This window comes from Podarcis filfolensis (genome assembly GCF_964270895.1).
Source record: "Podarcis filfolensis genome assembly, chromosome: 14".
Lineage (NCBI taxonomy): Eukaryota > Metazoa > Chordata > Lepidosauria > Squamata > Lacertidae > Podarcis > Podarcis filfolensis.
In genome coordinates this window covers 28,356,159-28,381,745 of record NC_139616.1, presented here as the reverse complement: position 1 = coordinate 28,381,745, position 25,587 = coordinate 28,356,159, and the positions used below count along the sequence as shown (strand labels likewise).

Sequence of the window (25,587 nt, the reverse complement as noted above, 5' to 3'; positions counted from 1 at the left end):
TCCTAGTAGGCGGGCCACCCAGCCTCTGTATCGAAACTTCCAAGGAAGGGAGATTCCACGACCTCCCGAGGAAGACTCAAGCAACTCACGCTGTCAGGAAGTCCTTCCTAATGTTTATGCAATACCTCTTCTTGTACATTGAACCCATTGGTTTGGACTCTTCTGCCTGATGCAAGAGAGAATAAATTTGGCCTGTCATCTGTGTGACAAGAACAATGGCAAGAGAAATTGATGAACTATGCAGAAATGGCTAGATTGACATACGAACTGAGAGATAAGGACAACTGTGACTTTAAAGAAGAATGGGAACTTTTCACATATTACTTAAAAAGACAACAAAATGGACTCCTTGGCAGGTTTTGAATAAACATACACAAATCTATTGATTGTTAATGTAGTGGGTAGATATAAGGATTCGTACAATTTTACAGTATGCAGAGAACAATTTGAGTTGTTATCTCACATCTTAATCATCTCTTCTCCAGACTTTGTTGTTTAGTCGTGTCCGACTCTTCGTGACCCCATGGACCAGAGCACGCCAGGCACTCCTGTCTTCCACTGCCTCCCGCAGTTTTGGTCAGACTCATGTTTGTAGCTTCGAGAACACTGTCCAACCATCTCATCCTCTGTCATCCCCTTCTCCTTGTGCCCTCCATCTTTCCCAACATCAGGGTCTTTTCCAGGGAGTCTTCTCTTCTCATGAGGAGGCCAAAGTATTCTCCAGACTAAATGTACCTAATGCCTTCAGTCTTCCTTTGTAGGGCTTGTGGCTCATCCAGAAGACCTCCCTTCTCCAGCATTCCACCTGACCTTTATCCCAGTCCTTATCTGTGTATTGGATATGAAACCGTAGAGTGGATTTTTGGTGAGTGCACTGGAAAGAGGGAGTTCATCCTTCACTCACCAGCTGGAATGTTCCCCCCAATGCTGTCCCCCTCAGTGCAGCGATTAGTTGGGGGCACCCAAACCCTGCTGCAGGATGATAATGAAGAAAGGAAAGGAAGGAGATGATTCCGAGAGCCTTGAGTTCCAAGCCTTTTTGAAATACAGATTTCTATTACGAGGTGCTAGTACAGCTCAGAGAGGACTGTCATCCTTTTCATGGATGCATGCATCTGTTATGAACACCTGTTTGCCCATAACCTTATCCCCAATTAATAAGCTCACATAAGAACATAAGAGCCTGCTGGATCAGGCTAGTGACCCATCTAGTCCAGCATCCTGTTCTCACAGTGGTCAACCAGACGGGAAACCCACAAGCAGGATCTGAGGACAAGTCTCCCTTCCTGTGGTTTCCAGCAACTGGTATTTAGAAACACTGCTTCATCTGACTGTGGAGGCAGAGCATAGCTGTCCTGGCTACTAGCCCCATTAGCCCTCTTCTCCATGAATCTGTCCAATCCTCTTTCAAAGCCATCTAAGTTGGTGGCCATCACTGCCTCCTGCAGCAGGGAGTTCCATAGTTCAATGCCGTGCTGTGTGAAGAAGGACTTCCTTTCCTCTGTCCTGAATCGTCCAGCTTTCCACTTCCTTGGTTGCCCCCAGTTCTAGTGTTAGGAGAGAGGGAGAAAAACTCTTCTCTAGCCACTTTCTCACACACCAAAGGAATGAAGAAAGGTTGGTTTAGTACATGAAACGAAAAGAGACAGGGTGTATAGATGCTTCTTCACGTAGCAAGGTTACACACACATGAAGGCAAGAAATCATACAGTACATCAGCTCTATACAGTGGTACCTCGGGTTACAGACGCTTCAGGTTACACTCTGCTAACCCAGAAATAGTACCTCAGGCTAAGAACTTTGCTTCAGGATGAGAACAGAAACCGTGCGGCAGCAACAGGAGGCCCCATTAGCTAAAGTGGTACCTCAGGTTAAGAACAGTTTCAGGTTAAGAACGGACCTCCAGAACGAATTAAGTTCTTAACCTAAGGTACCACTGTAATTCTACGAATCTCTTATTTCTGGTCTTATTACAGCTCCTTCATTGGCTTCACTGAAAGCATGCCCCCTTTTCTCTATCGGTTTTTTTGACTCACCCAGCATCACTTCCCTTTTCCCAGTTGCTTTTGATGGCTCCTGGTCAAACAGGGCAGGTGTACTTAGAGCCCTACCTTGCATCAAACTGGGGGAAGTCCCACATCCCATTTCAATTACACACACACACACACACACACACACACACACACAGGGAGAGAGAGAGAGAGAGAGAAACTTGTGACTTCTGCCCCCAGTTGATGCCTCCAAGATGGCCCAACGTCAAAGATGAACCACTTGACATCATCTCCCTGGCCCTCAGTGTCATCAGGAAGGTGATGATGCAGTGAGGATGATGATCCCTGTCAGCCCTGGGAAGACACACCCATCACCATCAGCAGGAGGCCAAGTGGCGGTGGTGGTTTGACCCAGTTAATGCAATTGCCAGGGTGGAGGAGAGCACCAAGTTATCAGGAAATCATCCTTGACAGCAGCGGCTGGTAGAACTTGCTCAGCACCTTCTCCAGCCTCCCTCACCAGGAAGAAAACAGAGTGGCTTCCTCTGGCTCTGGCTCTGACGGCCACCAGAAACCTCTGTATCAAATGTGCTATCAGGGCAGGGCTTTGGGTCAGAGGTCCAGGGGCCCACTCAGCAGTGCAGCAGCAGGGCTAGCTTGTTCCTGTGAAGAATCACAGGACTGTAGACTTGGATACCTCAACATACATCTAGCCCAACCCTCTGCAAAGCAGGTATCACAGCTAAAGAATCCTCGAGAGACGACCACCTAACCTCTATTAAAAAACATTCAATGAAGGAGAGCCCACCACTTTCCAAGTTTGTCCGCTCCACTGTCCAGTGGCTCTTACCTCCAGATGTTTAGTCAGAATCTCCTTTCCTGTCATCTGAATCCATTGGTTTGGGTCCTACCCTCTAGAGCAGTGTTCCCCAACCTTGGGCCTCCAGCTGTTTTTGGACTACAACTCCCATCACCCCTCGCTAGCAAGACCAGTGGTCAAGGATGATGGGAATTGTAGTCCAAAAACAGCTGGAGGCCCAAGGTTGGGGAACACCGCTCTAGAGCAGCAAAAATAAGCTTGCTCCATCTTCTATATGACAGCCTTTAAGATATTTGACGATGACTCTCATATCACCTCTCAGTCTTCCCTTCTCCAGGCTAAACATTCCCAGCTCTCAACCCTTCTTCTAAAGAGGAGTCCAGAGTCTAGAAGACTCTCTTCCCTCTCTTCCAGCACTCAGGATCGGTGGGAGAACGAGGCCCAGCTCTTTGAGAAGCTGAGCACGCTGGACCTCTGTGGGTCTGGAAGATGCCAATATAGAGGCTCATCCACAGGGGCAAAGGGGTTGGGTGGGTATTAGGAGAGACTCTTATCTGTTTGTATCTGTGTATCTAGAAAAGTGGTATACAAATGCAATTAACGACAAGCAAACTCTAGTTGATGTTAAACAAAATTCAAGCTTTTCATTGTATAATATGTGAATCCCATATATTATTACAGGAGGAACAACAACTTGCATTTTAAGAGTTTATGAATATTGTGACTACCAGTAAAAAATAAGATTGCCCTGCAAATTAAATATGTTATTTGATTGTTTAGTTTATCCAAATAGTCATGGCACTAATGTTCACGGAGTTTTAGTGTAGTCGCCTCTGCTTTAGGGCCTGATCGACCATAGGCCTGGAGATGGCTGGTGTTTGGACTTGACACATTCACAGAAGCTGAGCTGGATGAGCACTTTGCCTTGGATGTTGTTACACTGAGGTTCTGAGTTTAGGAAAAGAAGAGGGTACAGTTATTGGGGGATATACTGTACATATGTGATAGGAAAGATCCTAGCTGTTAACTAACTAAGAAACACAATGAGTCCTGCTTGGTCTTTCAATTGAGCAGGAGAGATGCAAAAGATCTCTCCTCCCCCAAGGTAAAGACAAAGAAGGAAGAAGAAACGACCAGCAACCCTGCAAGCATCAGCCCAGCACTGAAGGAAGACCAAGCAGTCAATGGAAAAAGGACATTCTAGGAAGGTTGGAGATTCCTCCCGATGCTGTCAGCCTGCGTTGCAAGCTGAGTTCCATCCCAACGCCTTCTAGCAGAGATGTCCCTACTGAAGCGAGTCAAAGAGTTCCAGGATGGACTTTGAACCAGTGATGGGACCTGTGGGAGGCACCTGGGGCAGCCCCGCCTTTCAAGTCAGGAGAACAGGTACCAGTTCAGAAGACTGGCTCTTCTATGGCTTCTGACAGAGCCCCAGTTGTGCAAATCGACCAGGGAGGGACCAGGCTGGGGCTGAGACTTTTTCTTACATCCATGACCCTGTGTGAACTCCCTGAAATAAACTCCCAGAAGCAGCAGCTGTCCAGGATGCCATGTCTCTGTCACGTCACCTTTCCCTGTAGTGCATCAGTACAGCCCCTGGCAGTTAAATGGGCAGATATTTTTTGGAGGGAGGGCAGAGAAAGTGCCTTGAGGAACAAAACAAGGAGACCTTGTTTGCCCCCTGCTTTCCAAGAGCCATGGTGTGTGTGGGGGGGAAGAGATGGGACTCTTTCTTTACCCCACCCTTGAGTGACACTAATATTCGTAATACCCTCAGCTGCAACTGGGCATGCCACCCTCCACCATGGCTGATGTGATGTGTGCACAGGTAAGACCCCCCCCCTCCATTGCTACCTCTTTGGAAATGGTAACAGTCTCCCTGCCCTTGATTTATGATGCTGCCTGCCAAGGCAATAGCATCCATAGGTGCCCCCCCAAGTTTGGGATGGTGCCAGGGGGCAAACAATAGCTCCTGCCTGAGCTGAGAATCCTACACCCACCAGCCCTGCTGCCTCGTTTGCCATCAATCAACCTCACCATGTGTTTGAAAGCAGGAATGAGCCAAGGCCGAGCGTCAGAGAGTGGCTCATGACTGGGGCAAAGCAGAAAGTAGGGTGTCCGGGACCTTTGTGGAGGCAGATGCTTGCACCCCTTCATTGGCTCTGGCTGGTGGAAGGACCCTGGCAGGAGTCCCTTTCAGCTTCCAGGGAGGCCCCAAGATCCTTAGCTCCAGCCCTACCCGATTTCCCGGGGAAAAGATCACACATGCACAGACACAGGCTGTTCCTTACAAATATTTTATTAAAGGCATTTCTCCCCTTCCACAGTTCCCAGGGGTTGGTCTTGGTTGTTAAATTATTAAGCTTAAAAACACCACCACCATATATTGCACATGAGGCAAGTCTTTTTTTTCACTCCTTCCTGCTTGCCACCTCCGCCACAGCCCCTGCATCCAAAGGGCCCTGGATCAGGTGAAAGGGGGCCTGTCGGGAGTCCAGCCCCCTTTTCTCACAGCAGCCAGGCAGATGCCTCTATGGGGAAACCGCAAGCAGGACCTGAGCACAATAGCAGCAGCCCTCTCCCCACATGTGATTCCCAGCCACTTGCACTGTCCTGCCCCCTAGTATTACCAGCTCCTCCAGCGGATGGACCTTGCATGGGAGGAGGTGGCAGCAAAATGTACCCCATTAAGTGCACCAGGCAGGGCTGTGGGTGCATGTGTGGGTGTAGCTGGTCATGGGGATGCAGCTCTTTTCAGAAGCAGGATTAAAAGGCCCCCCTTGAGAGCCAAGGCTGCTCCTTCAGCGAGGTGTGCTCTCAGAACGTTTACAGCTTTGGGACAAAGGCAAAATCTTGAAGGCAGCACTTAGCTCCCTTCCAGGGAGCTGCTTTCAGCTACAGCAAAAGGGAACCTGGATCTTACTGAACCTACAACCATCTTCCGTGCCTGAGGGTCAAGGTGCAGCTGGGCTTGTCCGTTCCCTAAGAAGTCACAGCTCTCTGCCGCAGAGTCAGCAGCTGTTGTTTGGGGGTCCAAGGTCATGGACTAAGCTCCCACCTCCAGACAGGATCTGTCCTCGGACACCCAAGCATCGCGACAGCAGCCGCCCCAGCAAAAAGCCTGGCTCACCCCCAGCGAGGGGCAGAGCGGGAATTAATACAGAAACGGCATCAAGTGTCTGGCTAGCAGAATGGCAGAGCACAGAGCAGGTGCAGTTCTGATTGGGGCAAGCGGCTTCTGTCCCCCGTCCCGCCAGAGGGTAAGTCCAGCCGCCGAGTCCAAGGAGCGGCCTTTCCTGCTGGGGTCAAGGGCATCACTGGGTTGTCCGGACCTCCAGGGTGTCATCCAGCTGCTCTGGAAAGGTGCTGGCCAGCCGCAGGGTGCTGTAGTTGGGCGGGGGGGTCCTAGGGGGTGGGTGCTCCAGTGAGAGGGGCAGGCGCATGGCTGTGTTGAAGGTGGGCAGGTCGTCGTCGTCTGCAGTGCAGGCTGGGTTGTCGTGGCCCTGCAGGCCATTTTGGGGGGTTGATTCTGCCTCTGCCTCTTCTTCCTCCTCCTCCTCTTGCTCCCTGTTCTTGCCCCGCCACCACTTCTTGGCCTTCTGCCAGTGGTGGCGCAAGATGATGCAAATGGTGTCGAGGAAGAAGACCTCCACAATCTCAATGACACAGACCATGGAGCAGCTCATCCAGAGGCCCAGCTGGCCCCCAATGTTGGAGACAAGAATGACGGGCTGGAAAGGGACAGAGGGAGCACTTCGTCACCAGTTTTCTCCTGGGGGGTTTCCTGGCAGGGTTTAATTTCTATGTGGAGAAGTATTTCCCTGTATGGAAACACCAGCCTCTGATAATCCCAGGGTGCTCCATGGACCACTGAAGGCTCCCCACTCCCCTGGCCACTGAAAGGACACTCCCTCTATTCCACTGTCTCCTTGCCCCACCCAACCCTACCAGAAAACACTTGGGACTGAACATGGGACCTTCTTTGTGCAAAGCAAATGGCCCCTGAATGATGGCCATTGTTGGATGCTGCCTTCTACTAAGTGGCTTGTCTAGCTCAGCACTGACTGGCAGTGGCTCTCCAGGGCTTCACAGTGTGTCTTCCTACCTGGAAACATTGCGAGGGATTGAACCTGGAGCCTTCTGCTTCCAAAGCAGATGCTCTATGACCATGGAGCTGTGGCTCTTCTCTCCACCACACTAGGGCAAAATCTGCAGGTGTGGTGGAAATGGATCCCTCTTCCTGCCTCCCTCCACCAACACAGCCAGGCTGGAGCCCATGGGGAGATGATTCCCCTTAACGGTGCCAGTTTTAGCTCCTTCCTGAGCCTGAGTGCAGGAGCCCCTCTTGGCAAGTGTCCTCCCAGAAGGGGCTACTCAGAAGTTGGCCAAAGGCAACACTCACATCATTTGCTGGATTCTCCTTGATTTCCCTCTCGTTCAAGTCTTTGTAGAACACCACAAGGTTTGCCAGGTCCTCCCTGAGAAAATAAATTGTGGGGAGGGGGGAGAGAAGGAGAAGTGGAGCTGGATTAGGCAGGGCTGGTTGGGAAGCAACAGTGTCCCACCTAGGAGGGGCAGCCCTGGCTTCTTATGGGATATGTGTGCGGGGGGGGGGCTTACTTTTTAAAGGTCTCACCGCGGTTGTTCCATTTATCCCATGACAGAAGTTCCAGCATCCATTTCTTTAAAAGAAGAGAGCCAGAATTAATTGAACACGCTCGAACATCAGAAAAGCCGTGCCGCTGGGTAAGGATCCAGTCACAAAATCATTGAGTTAGGTCATGGAAATAAACAACTATTTGACTTTTTGAAGACATCTGAAAGCAACCTTATATAGGGAAGTTTTTAATCTTGGAATTTTTTAATATTGTATTGGGAGGAATCCAGATTGACTTGGGCCACCCAGTCTGATAGGATAATAATAATTAGTAATAATAATAATAATTTGGAGACAAGATATCACCCCAAAATAATTTATAGTCTTAATTCCCTCCAGAAGTAGAACTTCTGGATCTTTTTTTTTTAAAAAAGTATTTTTTATTGAATAGAACTTCACAAGACAAACACATATGTAAAAACCAAACCAAACCAAACCCAGGCGGGCATGGGATGTTACATTCACAAGAAGAAATTATAAAGCTCGTTATCTGGATACTTGCGATGAGATGCAGAAAGGTAAGTGAAAAGTCCCGTCATAAGAAACGAGAGAACAAGGGGTGGGGCACACCTGACTTGCAAGATATACAGAAACACAAACCTACGACTGAAACCTATGACTGAAACAAGGAGTATCTGGGATAAAAGGCTGTGTATTACATCAAGAATTTTTTTAAAAAACCAATTAGATGTTACTTATCCCAGTTTTCTCGACATACAGTGGTACCTCGGGTTACATACGTTTCAGGTTACATACGCTTCAGGTTACAGACTCCGCTAACCCAGAAATAGTACCTCAGGTTAAGAACTTTGCTTCAGGATGAGAACAGAATTCACGCAGTGGCAGTGGGAGGCCCCATTAGCTAAGGTAGTACCTCAGCTTAAGAACAGTTTCAGGTTAAGAACAGACCTCCAGAACGAATAAAGTTCTTAACCCAAGGCACCACTGTACTTGTGGAAGGGCAACTCTTTGTATCTTGAAGCATGATGGCAACGTCATCAGCAATTAAGCTGAGGAGGTGTTACCTACTGCAAACTCCTGGATCAATCTATTGTTATAAATCTTTACAGCATTCCTTACAATACAAACCGGCCATAAACCAGGACACCATCTTCCAAGGCTGCACTCCCACACAAATCACTTGACCTACATTGTTCATGCCCCCCCCCAAAAAAGTGTTTTTGTTTTTGTTTTTGAAACAGTGACCAAAAGTATTTGCTTTTGAACACCAGTGCAGCCCGAAATCATGTGCGATCGCAGCGGCCATTTTGGTCACTGTCTTTTTCTGAGAGAAAAAACAGGGTGTCCCACTTTTTCCGGGACAGTCGACAGGTATGTTATAGCCAAGTTTTCAAGGGATAAAATGAACAGGAAGGAGGAAAGGGGGCAGCCCTCTTTTGTGCAGAAAGGGCACCACATCCTAGGCAAAGGGAGGTCTAGGCAAACAGGACTTGTGGGGGGGGAGACACTCACCTTGGAGGCTGAAGAAGGCCACTGGGCAAGGCTGGTGGTGAGGGTCCACTCTTTCAAGCTGGGGAGGCAAGGCAGGCATTGAGCAAGCATGGAGGGAAGGACTCAGCACCCTGATGGCTTCTCCGGAGACCCCAATGGCAGAAGACCCGGCCCTGTCCCCCTTTGGAAACCCACCCATATCAAGGATGCAGGAAGTTGCCATTGGTGTAATTGGAGCCTGGAGCATTCTAGTTGTGGGGTGGTGGTAGGGGGATGGTGGGGGACGACTTACCTGCAGGCCTCTGTGCAGCTCCCCTGGCAATCCAGCTGCTCCTTCACAAACTTTTCATGCTGTTTGTAGTAGCAATACACTGGAGGAAGAGGAGAGAGAGAGAAGGGAGGCTGTTAGGAGCAGCCCAGCAGCCTCCACCAATCCTGCAAAATCCCAGCGTGGCTGGGGAAAAAGGTCTCAGGACAACCGCAGGACAGAGGCAAGCTCCCACTTTGTTGAGGAAGCATCTTGGGCAAGGAGAAGGCAACAGCATGGCCTTCACTCCTGCCTTCTGCTGTGAACGAGCAAGGGGCTCCTGCCTTTGGAAACCTCCTGAGAAGCTGCTGCAGGAAGGGGACTGTGAGCAACATCAAGGAGAGGGGGTGTTCCTGGGAGAAACGGGTCCAACCTCCTTGCTATTTTTGGTATGGCTAGAACGGAGTCATCTTGTTAATGCAACCTGGCTTTATTTATAGCTCCGAAATGTGGGTGTGAATGTTTTTCTTGTATGTTGCTATATTTGCTGTTACGCTGTTGTTTCAGGATGCTATTGTGAAATTGTTCCTGCGATGGCTGATTTCTGAGATGCAATTCCCGCTTGAAGAGCTGCTTTGGGCACGATTCTTTTCATGGAATGGTGGCATAGCAAAGGAGTTTCCAACTAAAGAAGGAGATTCCAGCTAAACACCAGGAAGAACCTTCTGGCGCTAAGAGCTGTTCGACAGTGGACAGCTCTTAGCGCCTTCGGACAGAGGCGGATTTAGAGGAGCGTAACTGGTTCACCTGCACTGGGTGCTGAGCTGAGAGGACACTGCAACAATGGCAGAAAGGCGGGGGGGGGCGGGCACTGAATTTGGGCATTGCCACTGAAATTTGAAAGCCCAAAGTTCACCACTGCATTGGAAGGTGGTGGGCTCTCCTTCACTGGAGTTTTGAAAGCAGAGGTTGGATGGGCATCTGTCAGGGATCCTTCAACTATGATTCCTGCTCTGCACAACATTGGGTGGCCCTTGGGGCCCCTTCCAACTCTTCCAATTCTATGATTCTATACAAATAACATGATGATGACAACGGATGATGAAGGGCAGCTTGGCAGCAGGCCATGTAAGCAGACGTGTGCGGAAGGCGAGAGGGAAGCAGGAGCCTCTTCTTGCCTAAAGTCTGGTTTAGGCCCAGAGCTATGGCTTCCCAAGAAAGGGCATTTTCTCCTGAAATCATGGATGGCAACAAAGAGCTCACATTGGACTCAAGGCAGAGTGGGATGCATTCCTGGAAAGAGAGCTCTCAGAGAAACTTAAGCCCCCTCTGGGGGAAGGGGGGCCTTTGACCCAGCTCCTGAGGAGAGCAGGCAGGTGGAGTGATGGGAAGACTTACTCCAGTCTGGATATTTCTTGTAGTTGCAGAACTCGGCATTATCGGGCAGGGGCTGGGCGTACTGGGCACAGCCACACTTTTTCACCATCTCATTCTGGAAGCAGGAATGGAGGCAGGTCTGCGAGGGGGAGAAATCAAGCAGGGTGTCTGTCAGTGCCCTCCAGATGTTGTGGACTACAACTCCCATGAGCCCCCAGTCAGCATGGTCATTTTGGACTACAATTTCCATCAGCCCGAACCATTGCGGTTGCTGGTGCAGGCTGCACGAAACCATGAGGCAGAGAGGTCCTGGGGCTCCAGGCTGCCTGGGTGCAATTTACCCCCCCCCCCGTATCCCTTGGGGGGATGAAAGAGCATGGGATCACTTCTCACAGTCCCACACCCCGGCCACTGCACATGCCTCACCTGCAAAGAGTAGGTTTTGTTCTTGTATAGCTTCTTCACATTGACGTCAGACCCGTCCTCTTTGCAGTTGCTGTATGGATAGCCGAGTCTTTTGGACTTTGTCTGTGGGATAGAAAGGAAGAACTCTGTTGGTATGAGCCTGCCAAGGTGGGGTGTGTGATGGGAGAGGAGTGTGTGGGGCAGGGAAGAGGCATCCTGGGTTGCGCTTGTGCTTCTTCCTTTAATCCCAGATGTGTGGGTGCTGGAAAGGCACTTTGCACATGCTCAGATGCACTCTATTGTGTGCTATCAGGATTTACTATCCCAAGAGGCCGAAGCCAGGCCTGGCATCCCAAAGGAGGTTTGGCAGGATTTACATCCTGAAAGATCTGTAATAAATAAAAAAAATACTTGGCAATGGCCAGGATTGAAGCAGATGTTGTACCCCTGAAGTATGGATGAACTCCCTCATAAGACCTGACAATGTCTTATGTCTATCTAATCTTTCATTGGGTAGACACTTCATAGTTTCACTTTCGGGGGTGGAGTGAACATCTGTGGTACTCCAGGTATTGCTGGACTCCAGCCCCCATCATCGGCCATGCAAATTCAGATATTTTTTTCCTTTTAATGCAGCCCTGACCCTTAGTCACAGCCACACAAGACAAAGAACATGGCAAAGAAAGTCTCCTCCAAAACGACCTCCAGCCAGCGCAGAGCTTTCCAAAGTGTGTGTTGCGACACGTTAGTACGTCAGCTCAGTGTGTAGGTGTGTCACACTACAGTGGTATCTCGGGTTACAGACGCTTCAGGTTACAGACGTTTCAGGTTACAGACTCCGCTAACCCAGAAATAGTGCTTCAGTTTAAGAACTTTGCTTCAGGATGAGAACAGAAATTGCGCCGCAGCGGTGGGAGGCCCCATTAACTAAAATTGTGCCTCAGGTTAAGAATGGTTTCAGATTAAGAATGGACCTCCAGAACGAATTAAGTTCTTAACCTGAGGTACCACTGTATTACAATTTATGTATGTGTCCGTATCACTTATAAGGGTTTAGTTTAACCTCCCGGTTTGCTAGTAAAACTGCACTACTGTGTTGCGAAATGATGCATGTCTAAAAAGCATGTCACGAACATGAAAAGTTTGGAAAGCTCTGAGCACTGGGCAGCCGTATGCTGGGAAGGGGGTTTCCTGTGCACCCGAGAGCAGAATCTGCCCCAGGTGACTGCTGCCCATCTGCTCCAGCAGCACCACTCACAAAGTGCATCCCGATGGAGGTGGCTGTGCCCGTCTCTATCTCAGTGCCGACGTCTTCGATGAAGGGATATTCATCCTGGCCGTGAATCACTATCTTGGCTCCCGTAGACGTCACCAAGAAAGGGTTGTACTCTGCTTCGTTTATATACAGGATCACCTGCAGCCCTGTGTAAAGGAAGGAGCGCAGGATTAGGCCAGTCTAGTGGAAGGTACGGGACCAAGAGAGGCTCCGGAGGAAGAGGAGGAGAAGGCGCTGTGGGGACGGGGGCCAAAAAAAGTCAGGGCACACGGGATGAGACTTGCCAGCTAAACTATTGTGTCTCCCGTTCTCTCCTTTGCTTCTCTGCACAGAAGCACCTAACAAAATAAAATAATGCATCTTTAAAAAAAAAAATTGCAGTGAAAAATTTAGCCAAACCAAAATGTAAAAATCCATCCAATGCCTGGCAAAAATAAAGCACATTTGGAACCAATGATAGCAGGTTTGACCCCAGGCGAGCCTCCCTGAAGGAGCATTCCATAGACAGGGAACTACAGCAGAGAAGGCCCCGTTCTCTCATAAGCACCCTCCGAAACTCCCTCGGAGGTGGCAGGTGTTGATGTCCAGTTCTGGGCAGATTTACCAGGGGGAAATGAGGTCCTTTACAAGCCAGAAGGTCTCAGCTAAAGTGGCAGCGACTGGTACAGGAAATCCCCTAATGTGTATTTTCTTTCAAAATGGTGAACTTAAGCCCCTCAAGAGCAGTGCTTTTTTCGGGGGGGGGGGGAAATGTAGGGGTACACATACAGATTCACACCAGTTCAGTAGGGACCAGCTACCCAGACAAGTATGTCAAATCTTAATGGTGGAAAAGAGGCTTGCATGCAAGATTCAGGTCAGGTAAGACTATCCATGGAGGGGAGGAAGGGGGCAGGGTGGGAGGAGGAGCAGCTGGATGCAGCTGGGACTTTGTAGGCTTCTCTTAGTTAGCTAGTTAGGTTCCCCCCCCCATAAAATTTATCCACTGCTTGGTTGTAAAACACCCCCCCCACACACACACTCACTCTCCTCAAAGCAGTTTGCAAAGAGGAAAATACAATAAAGTTATCACTAAAAGCAACTCTTGACAACATTTGAAAGAGAAAAACAGCAATAAACTGAAACAGATTAAAACATACATCCACATTCTACATGTCTGGGTAGGCTTGCCTAAACAAAACTGGTTTTAGCAGGTGCCAACAAGAGTACAGTGAAGGCTGACTGATATCAATAGGCAGGGAGTTTCCAGAGTGTAGGTGCTGCCACAAGGAAAGGCTGATTTCTTGCAAATGTGGAGTGGGTGTTAGGTGGCATCTGTAACAGGATCAGTTCTGCTAGTCAAAGCGATCAAATGGACAGGTTCTCTTAGCACTCTGGATAGTGGCTACAGAGCTCAGGACAAGAATCTAGGCCCACCCACACCCACTCACAACTGAGATCAAGCAGGCAAACCATCTGGAGGGCTCCCTTACCGTATTCACTGCCTCCGGTGGTTGTGTTCAGGATGCTTCCGTTCTGCCCACTGTTGAAGGTATAGCAGTTCCCGTGCATCGGATGGTGGAACGTCGTGAAGTTCCTGGCGCCGACCAAAGACATATTTATTTGTTCAAAAGCACTTTACCCCACCTACTGTAGATAAACTCAACAAAAGAGCTTAAATTGCCCAATTAACATGAACTGCATTAGAAATTGTTTCTGCAGGGACTTTTGTTCAGCTTCCCAACAGACAAAGGACAAAGAGTTTTGAAATTAGTTTTGAAATTATTTGGGTGATGCCCAACTCTTAAAAAATACCTGACACCATCAAGACTTAACCCTGGGGCCAGGCAAGAAACATTTATATTCTGCTAGACCTTTGGGTTTTCATTATCTGTGGCCTCCTTTGGTGGGTGGGATGTTTCAGTCCTGCCTTTTAAAAATATGAATGAGTTTTAGGTTTTCGTTTTATGCTGATTTTAGAATCATATAATCGTAGAGCTAGAAGGATCTCCCAAGGGGCATCTAGTCCAACCCTCTGCAATGGAGGAATTACAACAAAGGAATCCCTGACATAATGTATGTGTTATTTATTTCTGTTGCTGTTCTAAGTCACTTTGAGTTATTCTGTTAAAAAAAGAGAAACTAATAAGTTTAATGAGTAACAACAACAACAACATATTAAGGGTATATGGTCCCCACTGAGAACATCTGGCGAGCACCAGATTGGGAAAGGATGGGTTAATGCAACAAGTGGCTAAGCAGGAATGGTGGGTTGAGCCAAGTGACGACTAGGTTTCTGCTTGAAATGGCAAGATCTTTGGCATGACTCACCACTACCCAGTTGGGAACTTGAACAGGTCTGTTCTCCCCATGGATTGAGGGGGAAGCAGATGCTTTGGGGAGGCAGATCTCAGAGGGTGGGCTGTAAAGCTGCTACCTGAAAACCACAAGGCAGACCAGGCGGGTTGCTATGCAGAAACATCCATATCTGCAGTCCTAAGCTAATGGGTGAGACCACATTTTGGACACTGCTGCAGAAAGGGCTTGTGGCTTCTGAACTGTACTGCCTCAGAGGTTCACCAGCAAAAGAACTCAGCTAAAACCTGCTCCAGCCACCGACCTTCACAAACCGTGAAGGCTTGAGAGGTGGTCCTTAAAAAGACACACGCAAGGCCAGAGAGCTCTGCATGCAACACCTGTCCAACTGCACAAGGCCAATTTGGTGTGTATCACACTTCTGTCTGGCCTCGCCAAGGATGCTAGAGAAAAGCCCCTATTAAACTTCCCACATCTAAAGCACTTTTAATTTGCATTAGATATGTTCCACCTCCAGTGCTGGAGCATGCTCTGCCCCCCGCTCTGTTCCCAGTGACTGACCTGGCATCGCAGGAACGGCCGTCAAAGAAGCAGCTCAAGATGAGCTCCTCTGCCGAGTAGCTCATGTTCACTTTCTCTTCAGCACTGATTTGGGCCATGATGTTCATGTAATGCAGCTTGTACCACTCTTGGATGGCGTTGACACCCGAACTGAAGGTGTAAAGGGCACAGTCACTCTTGTTGTGGGAGTCACACTGGAAGGAAGAGAAAGCAGGGGCTCAGGCAAGCAGGCAGGCCGTGGGGCTGCCCCACAGATGCATACGCTGCCTTGCAGTGTGGAAATAGGTAGGTGGCTCAGCACAGAATAGCGTGGTGCAGTGGTTAAGGTGTTGGCCTAGGACCCGGGAGACCAGGGTTCAAATCCTGACACTCAGCCATGAAGCTCACTAGGTGTGACCATGGGCCAGTCACTGCCTCTCGGCCTAATGTGCCTCGCAGGTTTGTTCTGGGCATTAAATGAGGAGTGGGAGGACCACGTACACTTTGGATAAAAAGGGTGGGATATCAATGCAACAAATAAAATGACAATAATCGTTCAGAAAGAGAGAGAAGGCATGAGCACAATCCTCAGATGCCTGGACCCAGAAAGAAAATCTCTCTGATCCAGCCTTGGAACTGCAAGTGACTCGTAACTCTGCAGGCAAGACATATTCAACTGTGAGACAGGAGGGACACCTTGTCGCATTTGTTTGTTGAGCTAATTAATGTGTATACAGTATTTATATTTGTTTGCAGTAGGATTTATAACCTGCTTTCTGCCTCAATTGGAGATGCCCAAAGTGGAGAACAACCAAGGTTGCCTGGCAGGGGCTTCCGCTGAGCAGGGGCTACAACAGGAAAGCCCCCAACTCCAGGCTATAGGCTGCACCAGCCACATTTCAGGAGGCAAGTGGCACCCTTTCCTATGGTGAAGTTCTGGGCACAATCCAAGGTGCAGGTCTGAGCCTGCAAAGGGCACTTGTTGAGCTCACAAGCCTGTCCCCTGCCCTCCAGATGGACTACATCTCCCAGCAGCCCCAGCAACACATGGCCGCTTCATGCTGGGACTGATGGAAGCTGTAGTCCAAAACCTCTGGAAGGCACTGGGTTGAGGAAGGCTGTGGCGATGGGGATGGAAAATGATTTGGAAGACGCCCCAAAGCCATTGCATGGGGCTCCCCATCTCCTAGCGTTCCCTCCTGCCTGTGCCAAGCCCGCCAGCCCCAAATATAAGGCTAGCACCCGACTCAACAGAGCTGCATCTGGTTCTCCCATAGGCCACAGAGCAAGGCGACTCACCAGCTGGAATCCCACAATATCCTGGGGGTTCTTGACGCTGACGATGCTGGAGCCCCCTGAAATGATGTTTGCCTCCATGCGCCGTTTGGAACCAGAGGAGGGATTTGGAAAAGGCTGCTGGTGAGTGAGGTTGTCTAAATGCGTCAAGGGAAAGTATCGGTGGAATTTTCCGTCCTCACTTGGCTCAGGGTCACCAGCATCACGGCGCTCCCTGATATTACTTCCAGAAAAGTCATACAAGGACCTCAGCGCGTTCTCTGTCTCTTTGTCCAGCTCGGCCAGGTGTTTCTTGATGGCACTGTACCTACGGGGGGATAGACAGGGGATCTGGTTGCTACAGGGGGCAAGATCTTTTGCTACAAGGAGAGTGGGGAGGGACCCCTGTTAAAATCAGATAGCCAGGATCTGGGTGCATCCACTCAGCCCAGCACTGGGCTCAAGGACCAAGACTGACACACAATTATTTTAAAGCAGACTTGTGCTTCAAAGTGGGAAGGATAAACAGCTGCCACTCATCACTCAACAGTCCAAAGATCTTCCTGCACTTTTGACACTAGGAAATATGTCTTATAATCACCCACCTTGCTTGGATATCTATTTGGGCATAAGATCTGCTTATATCAATAGGTATGTTTAAAGTGGATTGATGGACTGTACTTACTGTGACAACCCAACAAACAAGAACATAAAACGCCACTTTTCGATGAATGTAAAATCACCCCACCCACTCCCATAGTCCAGCAGCAAGATAACACAAGCCCCATAGTGATCAGGTTCATAAGCCGGACATTTAATAGCAGCCTACTTTGCAGGGTTATTGTCAATATTTCTGGGGCATTTAACATTCATTACTGTTTTATTGTACAAGTCCCTCAGGGCATGATCCTATGCAATGCAAATTGCAATGGAAATGTTATTATTATTCAAAACTCTCAGAGTGTCTTACAAACCACAAGACGCAAAATACATGACATTCCACCATGGCAATTGTTAACAAAAATACAGCTGCAACCGCCACACTCGTGTCACAGGTTTGCAGGGCAACATTTCCTATTTTGGGCATTTTCAAGAGAAGGAAGAATCCCTCCTAAAAGATTATTTTACTCGTTTCCCCAAAGAGGCCGGAGAGGCCTCCCTAAGCAGGGAGTTCCACAGGTGAGGGCTGCACACTCAGCAGGGCTGCTTTAGGGGATCTTAAAGCCCAGGGCGGGGAACTGTGAATTGGAGCTCTCTGAGCACTCCAAATAATAATTAAATGCTGCTATTATAAGTTGCCATTATTTATTCCACCCAAGGCGTCACCTCCCTGACTCCACATTCCAAGTTCTTGAGCAGGACTGTGCTGAAAGCAGCCTGGCCTGATCCTGACCCTTCGCTGTCCCTGTCCACTGGCAGGCTTGGGGGAGCTTTCCTAGATGCTGAGCCTCACTTACTTGTAGGGGTTGATGTTACAGATGGTGACAGCTGGGAATGGGAGTGCGTGGAACTGGACTGTGACAGAGACAGAGGCTTTGTAGTAGTTGAGGACCAGCTGAGTGCAGTACCACAGGATCAGTCCCACGGCGGTCAGCGTGAGCAGGATCCACAGGAAGCGGCGCAGGCGCCCCCGCGAGACCACGATGCGTCGACAGCCGTGGGTGTTGGTGTTCATGCAGTACCAGTGCATCAGCTCCCGCAAGGTGGGCGCCTGGGGGCCGGTCACGGGCAATGTCTTCTTGAGCTTGGCCTTGATCTTCTTGGCAGGCGCCATGCTAATGGCCGACACTTTGGAGGGGGAAACACAAAGCAAAAAGCAAGGATATTGCAGGCACTGGATATTGTAGAGCAGTGTTAGAAACTCAGATATATAAGCTAGGCACCCAATGGCTCCTTAAACCAAGGTTGGAATCACCAAAACGGAAAGTCTAGTTGCCATTTGTGGGCAAGACGACTCTAAAGTCTTCTTTTTCAGATGATGGACCGACTGTGATTCTCAGTTAAACATATTTCAAGTTCAGATGGCAACCTTGAGTTAGGTTAAGAGCTTTGAGAACTTAAAAGAAGAAAAGTGACTTGAAACCGGGAAAGCCCACATATATATTGGCCTATTTCAACCTCTTTTTCTTTAATGGTGTCTGTTCTGGCTCAGGCTGCACAGAAAAAGCATTTTGGTTCCAGAAACGCATTCCAATTGTGCATATAAAATATACTACACTTGATCTTAGCCAAAAGGCCGAGAAGCGATGTGTGCATATAAAATATAACTGATAGAATTCTACAGGATCGGGTATTGGTGTGTGAAAACAACCCAAATCCAATGATCTCCAGATGGTGGAGATGTCAGGTGCTATCCTGGAGCCCAGGCATCTTCACTTGGTTGCAAGTGGTTGAAAGCCAGGTGCAAAAACACTGTTGTAGAGCAGGGATGTCCAACAGGTCGATCACAATCTACTGGTAGTTCCCATCAAGGTTTTGGTAGATTGTGGCTGATCTCTGGTTCCCTTTCCTTAGGGTCACTAAAACTGAGTCCTGCCCTGCCCTCCATTGTTATTTGATCTCTAGAAGGGAAGACGAAGCTTTCTCTGTGCTGCTGTTTTCATCCATAGCAATCTTTTTGTGAGTGACTTTACCCCTTTGTCCCTTGCCTTTAACCCACCCCCCACTCCCCTCCCCAAAAAGCTATTTTTTAACCCCTAAAAAGCTCAACAACTTTGAGCTGAATCCCCCCCAAAACGGGGGTAGATCACTGCCAGTTTTTAATTCTGAAAGTAGATTGCAGTCTCTTGAGAGTTGGCCACGCTTGTTGTAGAGGATATTGTACAGTTGGAAAAGGTTCAGAAGAGGGCAAGCAGAATGATCAAGGGGATGGAGCAACTCTTCCTATGATGGAAGGTTGCAGCGTTAGGGACTTTTTCATTCAGGGAAAAGGTGAGTCAGAGGTGAATTACGGAATTGCAGAGCTGTAAGGATCATCTAACCCAGGAATATGTCGTTGCCCCATACAGGGATTGAACCTGCAACCATGCTCTAACCAACTGAGCTATCCAGACCAGAGGTTTATAAAATTGCACATAGCGTTGAGACAGTCATCACACTAGAACTTGTGCACACCCAGTGAAGATGAACGTTGGAAGACTCAGAAGAGAACAGACAAAATAAAGTCCTTCTTCCTGCAGCACATAGCTAAGCTGTGGAACTCACTTCAACAGGAGGCAGTAATGGCCACCAACCTAGGCAGCTTTAAAAGAGGATTGGGCAAATTCGTGAAGGAGAGGGCTGTCAGTGCTACTGGCCATGATGCCAATATCCTGCTCCCATGTTAGAAGGCTGTAATACTTCTGAATACCAGTTGCTGGAAACCACAGGAGGGGAGAGGGCTCTTGTGCTCAGGTCCTGCTTGAGCCTTTCCTGTAACGAGCTTCTGGTTGGCCGCAGGAAGAAGAGGATGCTGCATCAGAAGGCCCCCTTTGGCCTGACCCAGCAGGCTCTTTTGACGTTCTCATGGCAGGCTTAATCACAAAACCACTGCTGCACATCTAAAACCGGCCACAAACCTGTTTAAACTGTCAGAGGCCCCAGCTGAGCCACAGATACCCGTTGAGCCTTCAATAATACAAACACAGTGTCAGCAGGGACCTCAGAAGACATTTAGGCTAACCCTTTGCCAATGCTGGCACTCCACTGCTGTAGCCTCCCTGAAAGGGGTCTCCCCGCCCACCGTGCCCCTTCTGACATTTGCTGGCCCCTCCTTCCTACTGCTAGAGCTGTTTTGCTCTCAAAACCACAGCCTTGCATTTGTGCTGTGTGTTCAATACACCAAGACCAACCTCTGAGATGGGGAGGGGACCAAATAAAGACAAATATTCCTCTTCCCATGGTAAGACTCAGGCCTGGCCTGACTTTTATATCGCTGTATACCAGCCTGATAATTTTAGCAGAGGGAGGTCTATAAAAATACTCGTGGTAAATAAATAAAGTAAGAGCCAGGCCACTCCCCCTGTTAAAAGCCATAGGGAACAATCATCACAATGACTGGCTACTTGAGAACATTTCCTAGAACTGCGTAGGTCAGTTGGCATTGAATAAAAAAAAAATTCCAAGAGTTTACTGAAAGTGAAAGGGGAGGAGGACCTCTGCTGAATCTCCACAGAGTGTTTGTTTGCACAGGATGGGGCTGGTGGCACATTGAATGCCCAATGTCTGGCTGAGACCAACCGGGCCTCTCTCCCTCTCTCGTGTGTGGGTGTGTGCTTTATCCTCACAACAGTCCTGTGAGGTGGGCTAGATGGAGAGGCAGTGACTGGCCCAAGCTCACCCAGTGAGATTCATGACGGAGTGAGGATTTGAACCCTGGTCTCCCAGGTCCCCAGTCCGACACACTAACCACTGCACCACACTGCACCTGTTTACTCTGCATCCCACGTACACCTACTGCTGGTTTGGAAAGTTGTTTACACACAACACTAGTCATATGCCATACCAATCCTGCCGTTTCTTATAAAATACTGCAACCTGACGCATTTCCCCTGAAACCAACTTCCATCTAAACGGAGGAAAAATCCCTGCATAACTGTGTTTTAAGCTAGCAATTTATGCTAAGACCCCCTGTTTTCAGTGAGTTGAGGATTGTGTATGCCACAAGACAAGGAGATCCTTCACTTGCAGTCTTGGTCCCAAAATACAGGTGGTCAAGGGTATTTATATTTTTATTTCATAAAATTTATATGCCGCTCGGAAATCCTCAAAGCAGCTTACAAAGAGTATATACCGGTAAAAGGGTATGTGGCAGGCCTAGATAGAGGAGTTGCCACAGTTTGAAGAATTTTGTGAAACTCTGAGGCTTGCATCTCCCTATAGCTATGGGTGGCTGTTCAACCAGAGGATATCTGTTTTGTTTTGATTCCTGAAATGGGTTCTCTCAGTAGTAAACACCTGCTTCCCATCAACACCTTTTATAGACTGGGATGAAAAGCTGTCTTTAAGATGCACGCACCTCTGGGAATTCCAGTGGTTCCAGGGGACCTTTTCCCACAAAGGGATTACCTTAGAGGCCAGAGGCTTCTCTGCTGATGGTACACAGTTCAGGGCAGCCCCTGCCAGCCACCCCCTATACGCAAAGGGACCTGCCCCCCAGCTGGGAATCTCACTTTAGCCCTAGAGAGAGCCAGCATGTCACAGTGGTTAGTGCTGGGCTAGGACCTGCGAGAGATCTTCACTGGGGGCCAGTCACTGCCTCTCAGCCTAACCTACCTCACAGGGTTGTTGCGGGGATTAAATGAGGAGGGGGAGAACCATGGATGCCGCATTGCGCTCCTGGGAGGAAAAGGTGGCATATAAATGAAACAGATACATAAGAATAAAAGGTGGAACAACCTTCCTTCCTCTCTCCTCCCTGCTCTCCAATCCCCAGAAAAAAACAGAAGAAGGAAATTTCATGGGAAATCAAGGAGCATTGCTGTTATAGCCCTGATACAACCCCATCTTCCTGTGACACCATCAGGAAGAAATGGTGCCACCTGGGATGTAAGGAAGTCTTCTGAGCAATGGAGAAGGAAGACAGAAAGCCCCCCTTCAACTGAGTCATTTGAGCTCAGCACTGTCAACACTGACTGGCAGGAGCTCTCCAGGATTTCAGGCAGGAGCCTAGTCTGTGCTTGGAGATGTCAGGGGGCTTGGAGGCAAGACAAGTAGCTCCAACTGTGGCAAATGAAACACTGGGGAGACCCCCTCTTCTCCCTGGGGAGGGCTAGTTAAAATGGTCGGCTCTGGTTTCCTGTCCCCCATCCCCCGCCTCTCCACCCACCCCTTGGAGAGGGCAGACGCCTGCCCTGGGAGAGCCTCACTGCAGAGGAGTAAGAACACCAGAAGAGCCCTGCAGTGCTGGATCAGGCCAAAGAGGGCCCATCTGGTCCAGCCTCCTGGTCTCTTCTGTGCCTCTTCTGTGAAACCCTCAAGCAGGACCTGAGCGTAAGAGCAGCACTGCCCCCTCCTGTGGTGTAAAGCAACCGGTATTCGGAATAAATATATAAACCAATTATAGAATCATAGAGTTGGAAGAGACCCAGGGGTCATCTAGTCCAACCCCCTGCAATGCAGGAAACTCAGCTATGGCATCTATGACAGATAGCCATCCAACCTCCAAGGAAGGAGAGTCCACAACCTCCCGAGGGAGACTGTTTCACTGTCGAACAGTTCTTACCGTCAAAAGTTTTCCCCGTATGTTTAGTCGGAATCTCCTTTCTTGTAACTTGGAGCCATTGGTTCGAGACCTACCCTCCAGAGCAGGAGAAAACAAGCTTTCGCTTGCAAAAGAGGGCTAGACAGAAGCCATCGATAGCCTTCCCCTCCATATATTAGCTCAATCTTCTTTTAATGCCACGCCACCCAAAGCAGGGGCCGTCGCTGCCTCCTGCGGCAGCGAGTTCCATAGTTTAAGTCCTTACTTCTGCCTGTCCTAAATCTCCCCACAACCCTCCGGTCGAGACTGGCTTCCCGCCCCCGGTTTGGACCCTCGGAGGTGGGCGCGCCTCCAATCTCCCTCCCTCCCACCCAGGCAGCTGCACTTCCCAGCTTCCAGAGGCGCCCCAAAGAACAGACCCGAGCAGCTCATCTCCGCCGCGTCTCACCTGCGGGGCCGCGGTTGACGCCGAGAGCCGGCTGGGGCTGCATGGCAAGGCTGACGAGGGCGCAGCTCCTACTGCGGGATGCCGCGGCTGGCTCTGCTCTGCCCCGGCCGCCCCAGCCCGCCCCCGGCCGGCCGCCACGCCTTCGCCAGGCTCGGGTTGCAATACGCGCCCGGCGCCCCCTGCAGGTTATTCGCCGCCCTGCCGCGCCACTCGCCCGCCGCTCCCTGCCCTGCAGCGGCCCCTGCCGACAACAAGCGTAGGAGCAGGCCGGCGCAACCCTGGTCCAGCAGTGGAGCAGAGAGAAAGGATTATGGTGTTTGTTTGTTTGTTTGTTTGAAAGAAGGAAAGAAAGAAAGTCTTGATCCATATCGTCAAAGTGGAGCAGCAGCTTTATATTATGCTGCATTGATTTGCTTCATGGTTATGTAGTTATTTAAAATAATTTTAGCCCTTTCTTAAGGATGGAACCCCAGGGGATGTTACATAGTTTGAAACTATATAATACAACTACAGATATATAATCAGTAAGAAAAGCCAAAAGAATGCAAGGAAACACCCACCCTCCTTGAAAAAGACAATCCAATACATAATTACAGCCAAAGCCAATCAACAATTGAAAAGAAGATCAAACTCAGGAAAAAGCCAGTGAAAAGAAGGGACTCTTTACCACCCCTGTCAGCCTGGTGCCATCCAGCTATTTTGGACTACAACTCCTATCAGCCCCTTGAAGCAACATGGTCCCCTGTCTCCCTCCTGCCTAACCTATATGCTCTCAGAGATGGGCAAGTGAGGCAAGGTAGAGGTGAGATGGACCTTTGAATAATTTGGTCCAAATCATTTAAGATTTTAAAGGTCAAAAGCATCACTTCAGAGTAGACCAAGAAAATTGTCAGAAGAAGAAACAAACATTTTTCATCCCATAAATATTCTGGGTTTGGGGTTTATTCCTGTCCCTTGCTTTTGTTGCAGGATAGTGCAGAAGTTGGCAATAATGGCAATAATATGGTAACATTGGGGAAAGCAAATTATAAAGCAGAATGGAAGGTCTAGTATAAACCACCAGTAATGTGCTATGATTGTATCAATGATGTGTCGCAAAATACTCCCTTGCCCCCACAAAAGAGTCTGGAGCAGGGGTAGGCAACCTAAGGCCCAGGGGCTGGATGCGGCCCAATCGCCTTCTCAATCTGGCCTGCGGACGGTATGGGAATCAGCGTGTTTTACATGAGTAGAATGTGTCCTTTTATTTAAGATGCATCTCTGGGTTATTTGTGGGGCATAGGAATTCGTTCATCCCCTCCCCAAAAGAATATAGTCCGGCCCACCACATGGTCTGAGGGACGGTGGACCAGCCCATGGCTGAAAAAGGTTGCTGACCCCTGGTCTGGAGAGACCCATAGAAAACTGATTTGGGGTTTGTAAGCAAACTGTATTTGGGTGGGCTGGCTGTTTCTCTGCATCAATCCAATGTGGCAGCAGAGGACCTTAGGCACTTCAAAACTCCAGCTATGCTCAACTTGTAGACAAATTCAAATATTACAAAACATCACAAATTCTTGTGACCTCCTTCCAAAGGCAACCAAGGACAGGAAACCACTGATTCCATGGAACATGCCACCAAACAAGCAGGAGTGAGCATAGCAATTGGACATTTAGAATGGAAAGATAGATGAGGAGAGCGTGGGAATTTCCCATCCAAATGAGTCCGTAAGTAGTCAATAAACAAGGGGAATATGGGATTTCTTCTCCTATGTGAATACTCAGCAGGGATTGTTGTTGTCAACCATACAGTTTTGGAACTATATAATTAGATATGTATTTGATGGTGAGGTGTTTCTACAATGAGGCATAGAAGAAAAACAAGCCCCCCCCCCTTTTGGCTGAAGAAGGTGGTAAAAATGCTCCAAATAAATGATTCAGTGCAGTGTGTCATTAATATTTTCTCTCAGCCTACAATAACTGTGGTTGTATGAGGTATGGTGAATGCTGACATTCACACGAAGGTTAACAGCCCTCAGGCAAATGCTGGGAATGTCTGCAAACTCCGAAATGCTGGCGATTGTTTGAAAAACATAGGATTGAATAATGAATTGTGTGTGTGTGTGTGTGTGTGTGTGTGTGTGAGAGAGAGAGAGAGAGAGAGAGAGAGAGAGATAGTGCCATTCACAAGACCTATCTTGGACTGTTAGTTTTTAAGTGCTACAAGACTCTTTATTGTTTTTGTTGCAACAGATTAGCACAGATGCTCTTCTGAAATGTGAATTTAACATTTGTTATGTTTGAGGCTTTCAGTTTAACATATGCAGATACCACTGGAGGGTGCTTCATTAGGGTGAGCCTTGGTCTGCCCTGCCCAGCCCTACCTTCCTGCCTTCTGACAACCAGTCCAGAGGGTAGCAATGCCTATCAAGTTCCTCCTTTATAGCCCCAGTTCTGCCCTGGTAGAACTCAGCAGTTCTACACTGAACTCACTCATTGGCTCTGGCTCCCCCTACTGTTGACCTCCTTCCTTAAACTCTACCAGACTCTGTGAACAACAGCCACCCACTGACTGATACATAAACATATGTGATAACTTCAGCAGTGCCACCCAACCATATAACACACTGTAAAGCAGTGGGAG

General features: G+C 48.8%; 1 protein-coding gene across 1 annotated transcript; it reads right to left on the bottom strand.

Moving 5' to 3' along the window:
• Positions 1–5,094: 5,094 nt before the first annotated feature.
• On the bottom strand, positions 5,095–23,083 carry SCNN1G (sodium channel epithelial 1 subunit gamma). The gene is made up of 13 exons (XM_083584623.1): positions 22,965–23,083; positions 17,793–18,123; positions 16,360–16,663; positions 15,082–15,275; positions 13,698–13,801; positions 12,208–12,371; positions 10,971–11,072; positions 10,566–10,683; positions 9,213–9,291; positions 8,942–8,999; positions 7,432–7,493; positions 7,214–7,289; positions 5,095–6,542 (listed from the first exon to the last, which is right to left on the bottom strand). The coding sequence occupies exons 1-13, from the start codon at positions 23,005–23,007 to the stop codon at positions 6,126–6,128; spliced, it is 2,052 nt and encodes a 683-aa protein (XP_083440749.1). The 5' UTR covers positions 23,008–23,083; the 3' UTR covers positions 5,095–6,125.
• Between the last annotated feature and the right edge of the window lie 2,504 nt (positions 23,084–25,587).

Excerpts from the sequence above, each read along its gene's own strand:
- SCNN1G (XM_083584623.1), bottom strand. The coding sequence starts at position 23,007 with ATGCAGCCCCAGCCGGCTCTCGGCGTCAACCGCGGCCCCGCAG. Across the intron at positions 16,664-17,792 it reads TGTAACATCAACCCCTACAA|GTACAGTGCCATCAAGAAAC; the intron begins GTAAGTGAGGCT and ends ATCCCCCCGTAG. Across the intron at positions 10,684-10,970 it reads ACAAAACCTACTCTTTGCAG|ACCTGCCTCCATTCCTGCTT; the intron begins GTGAGGCATGTG and ends TCCCCCTCGCAG.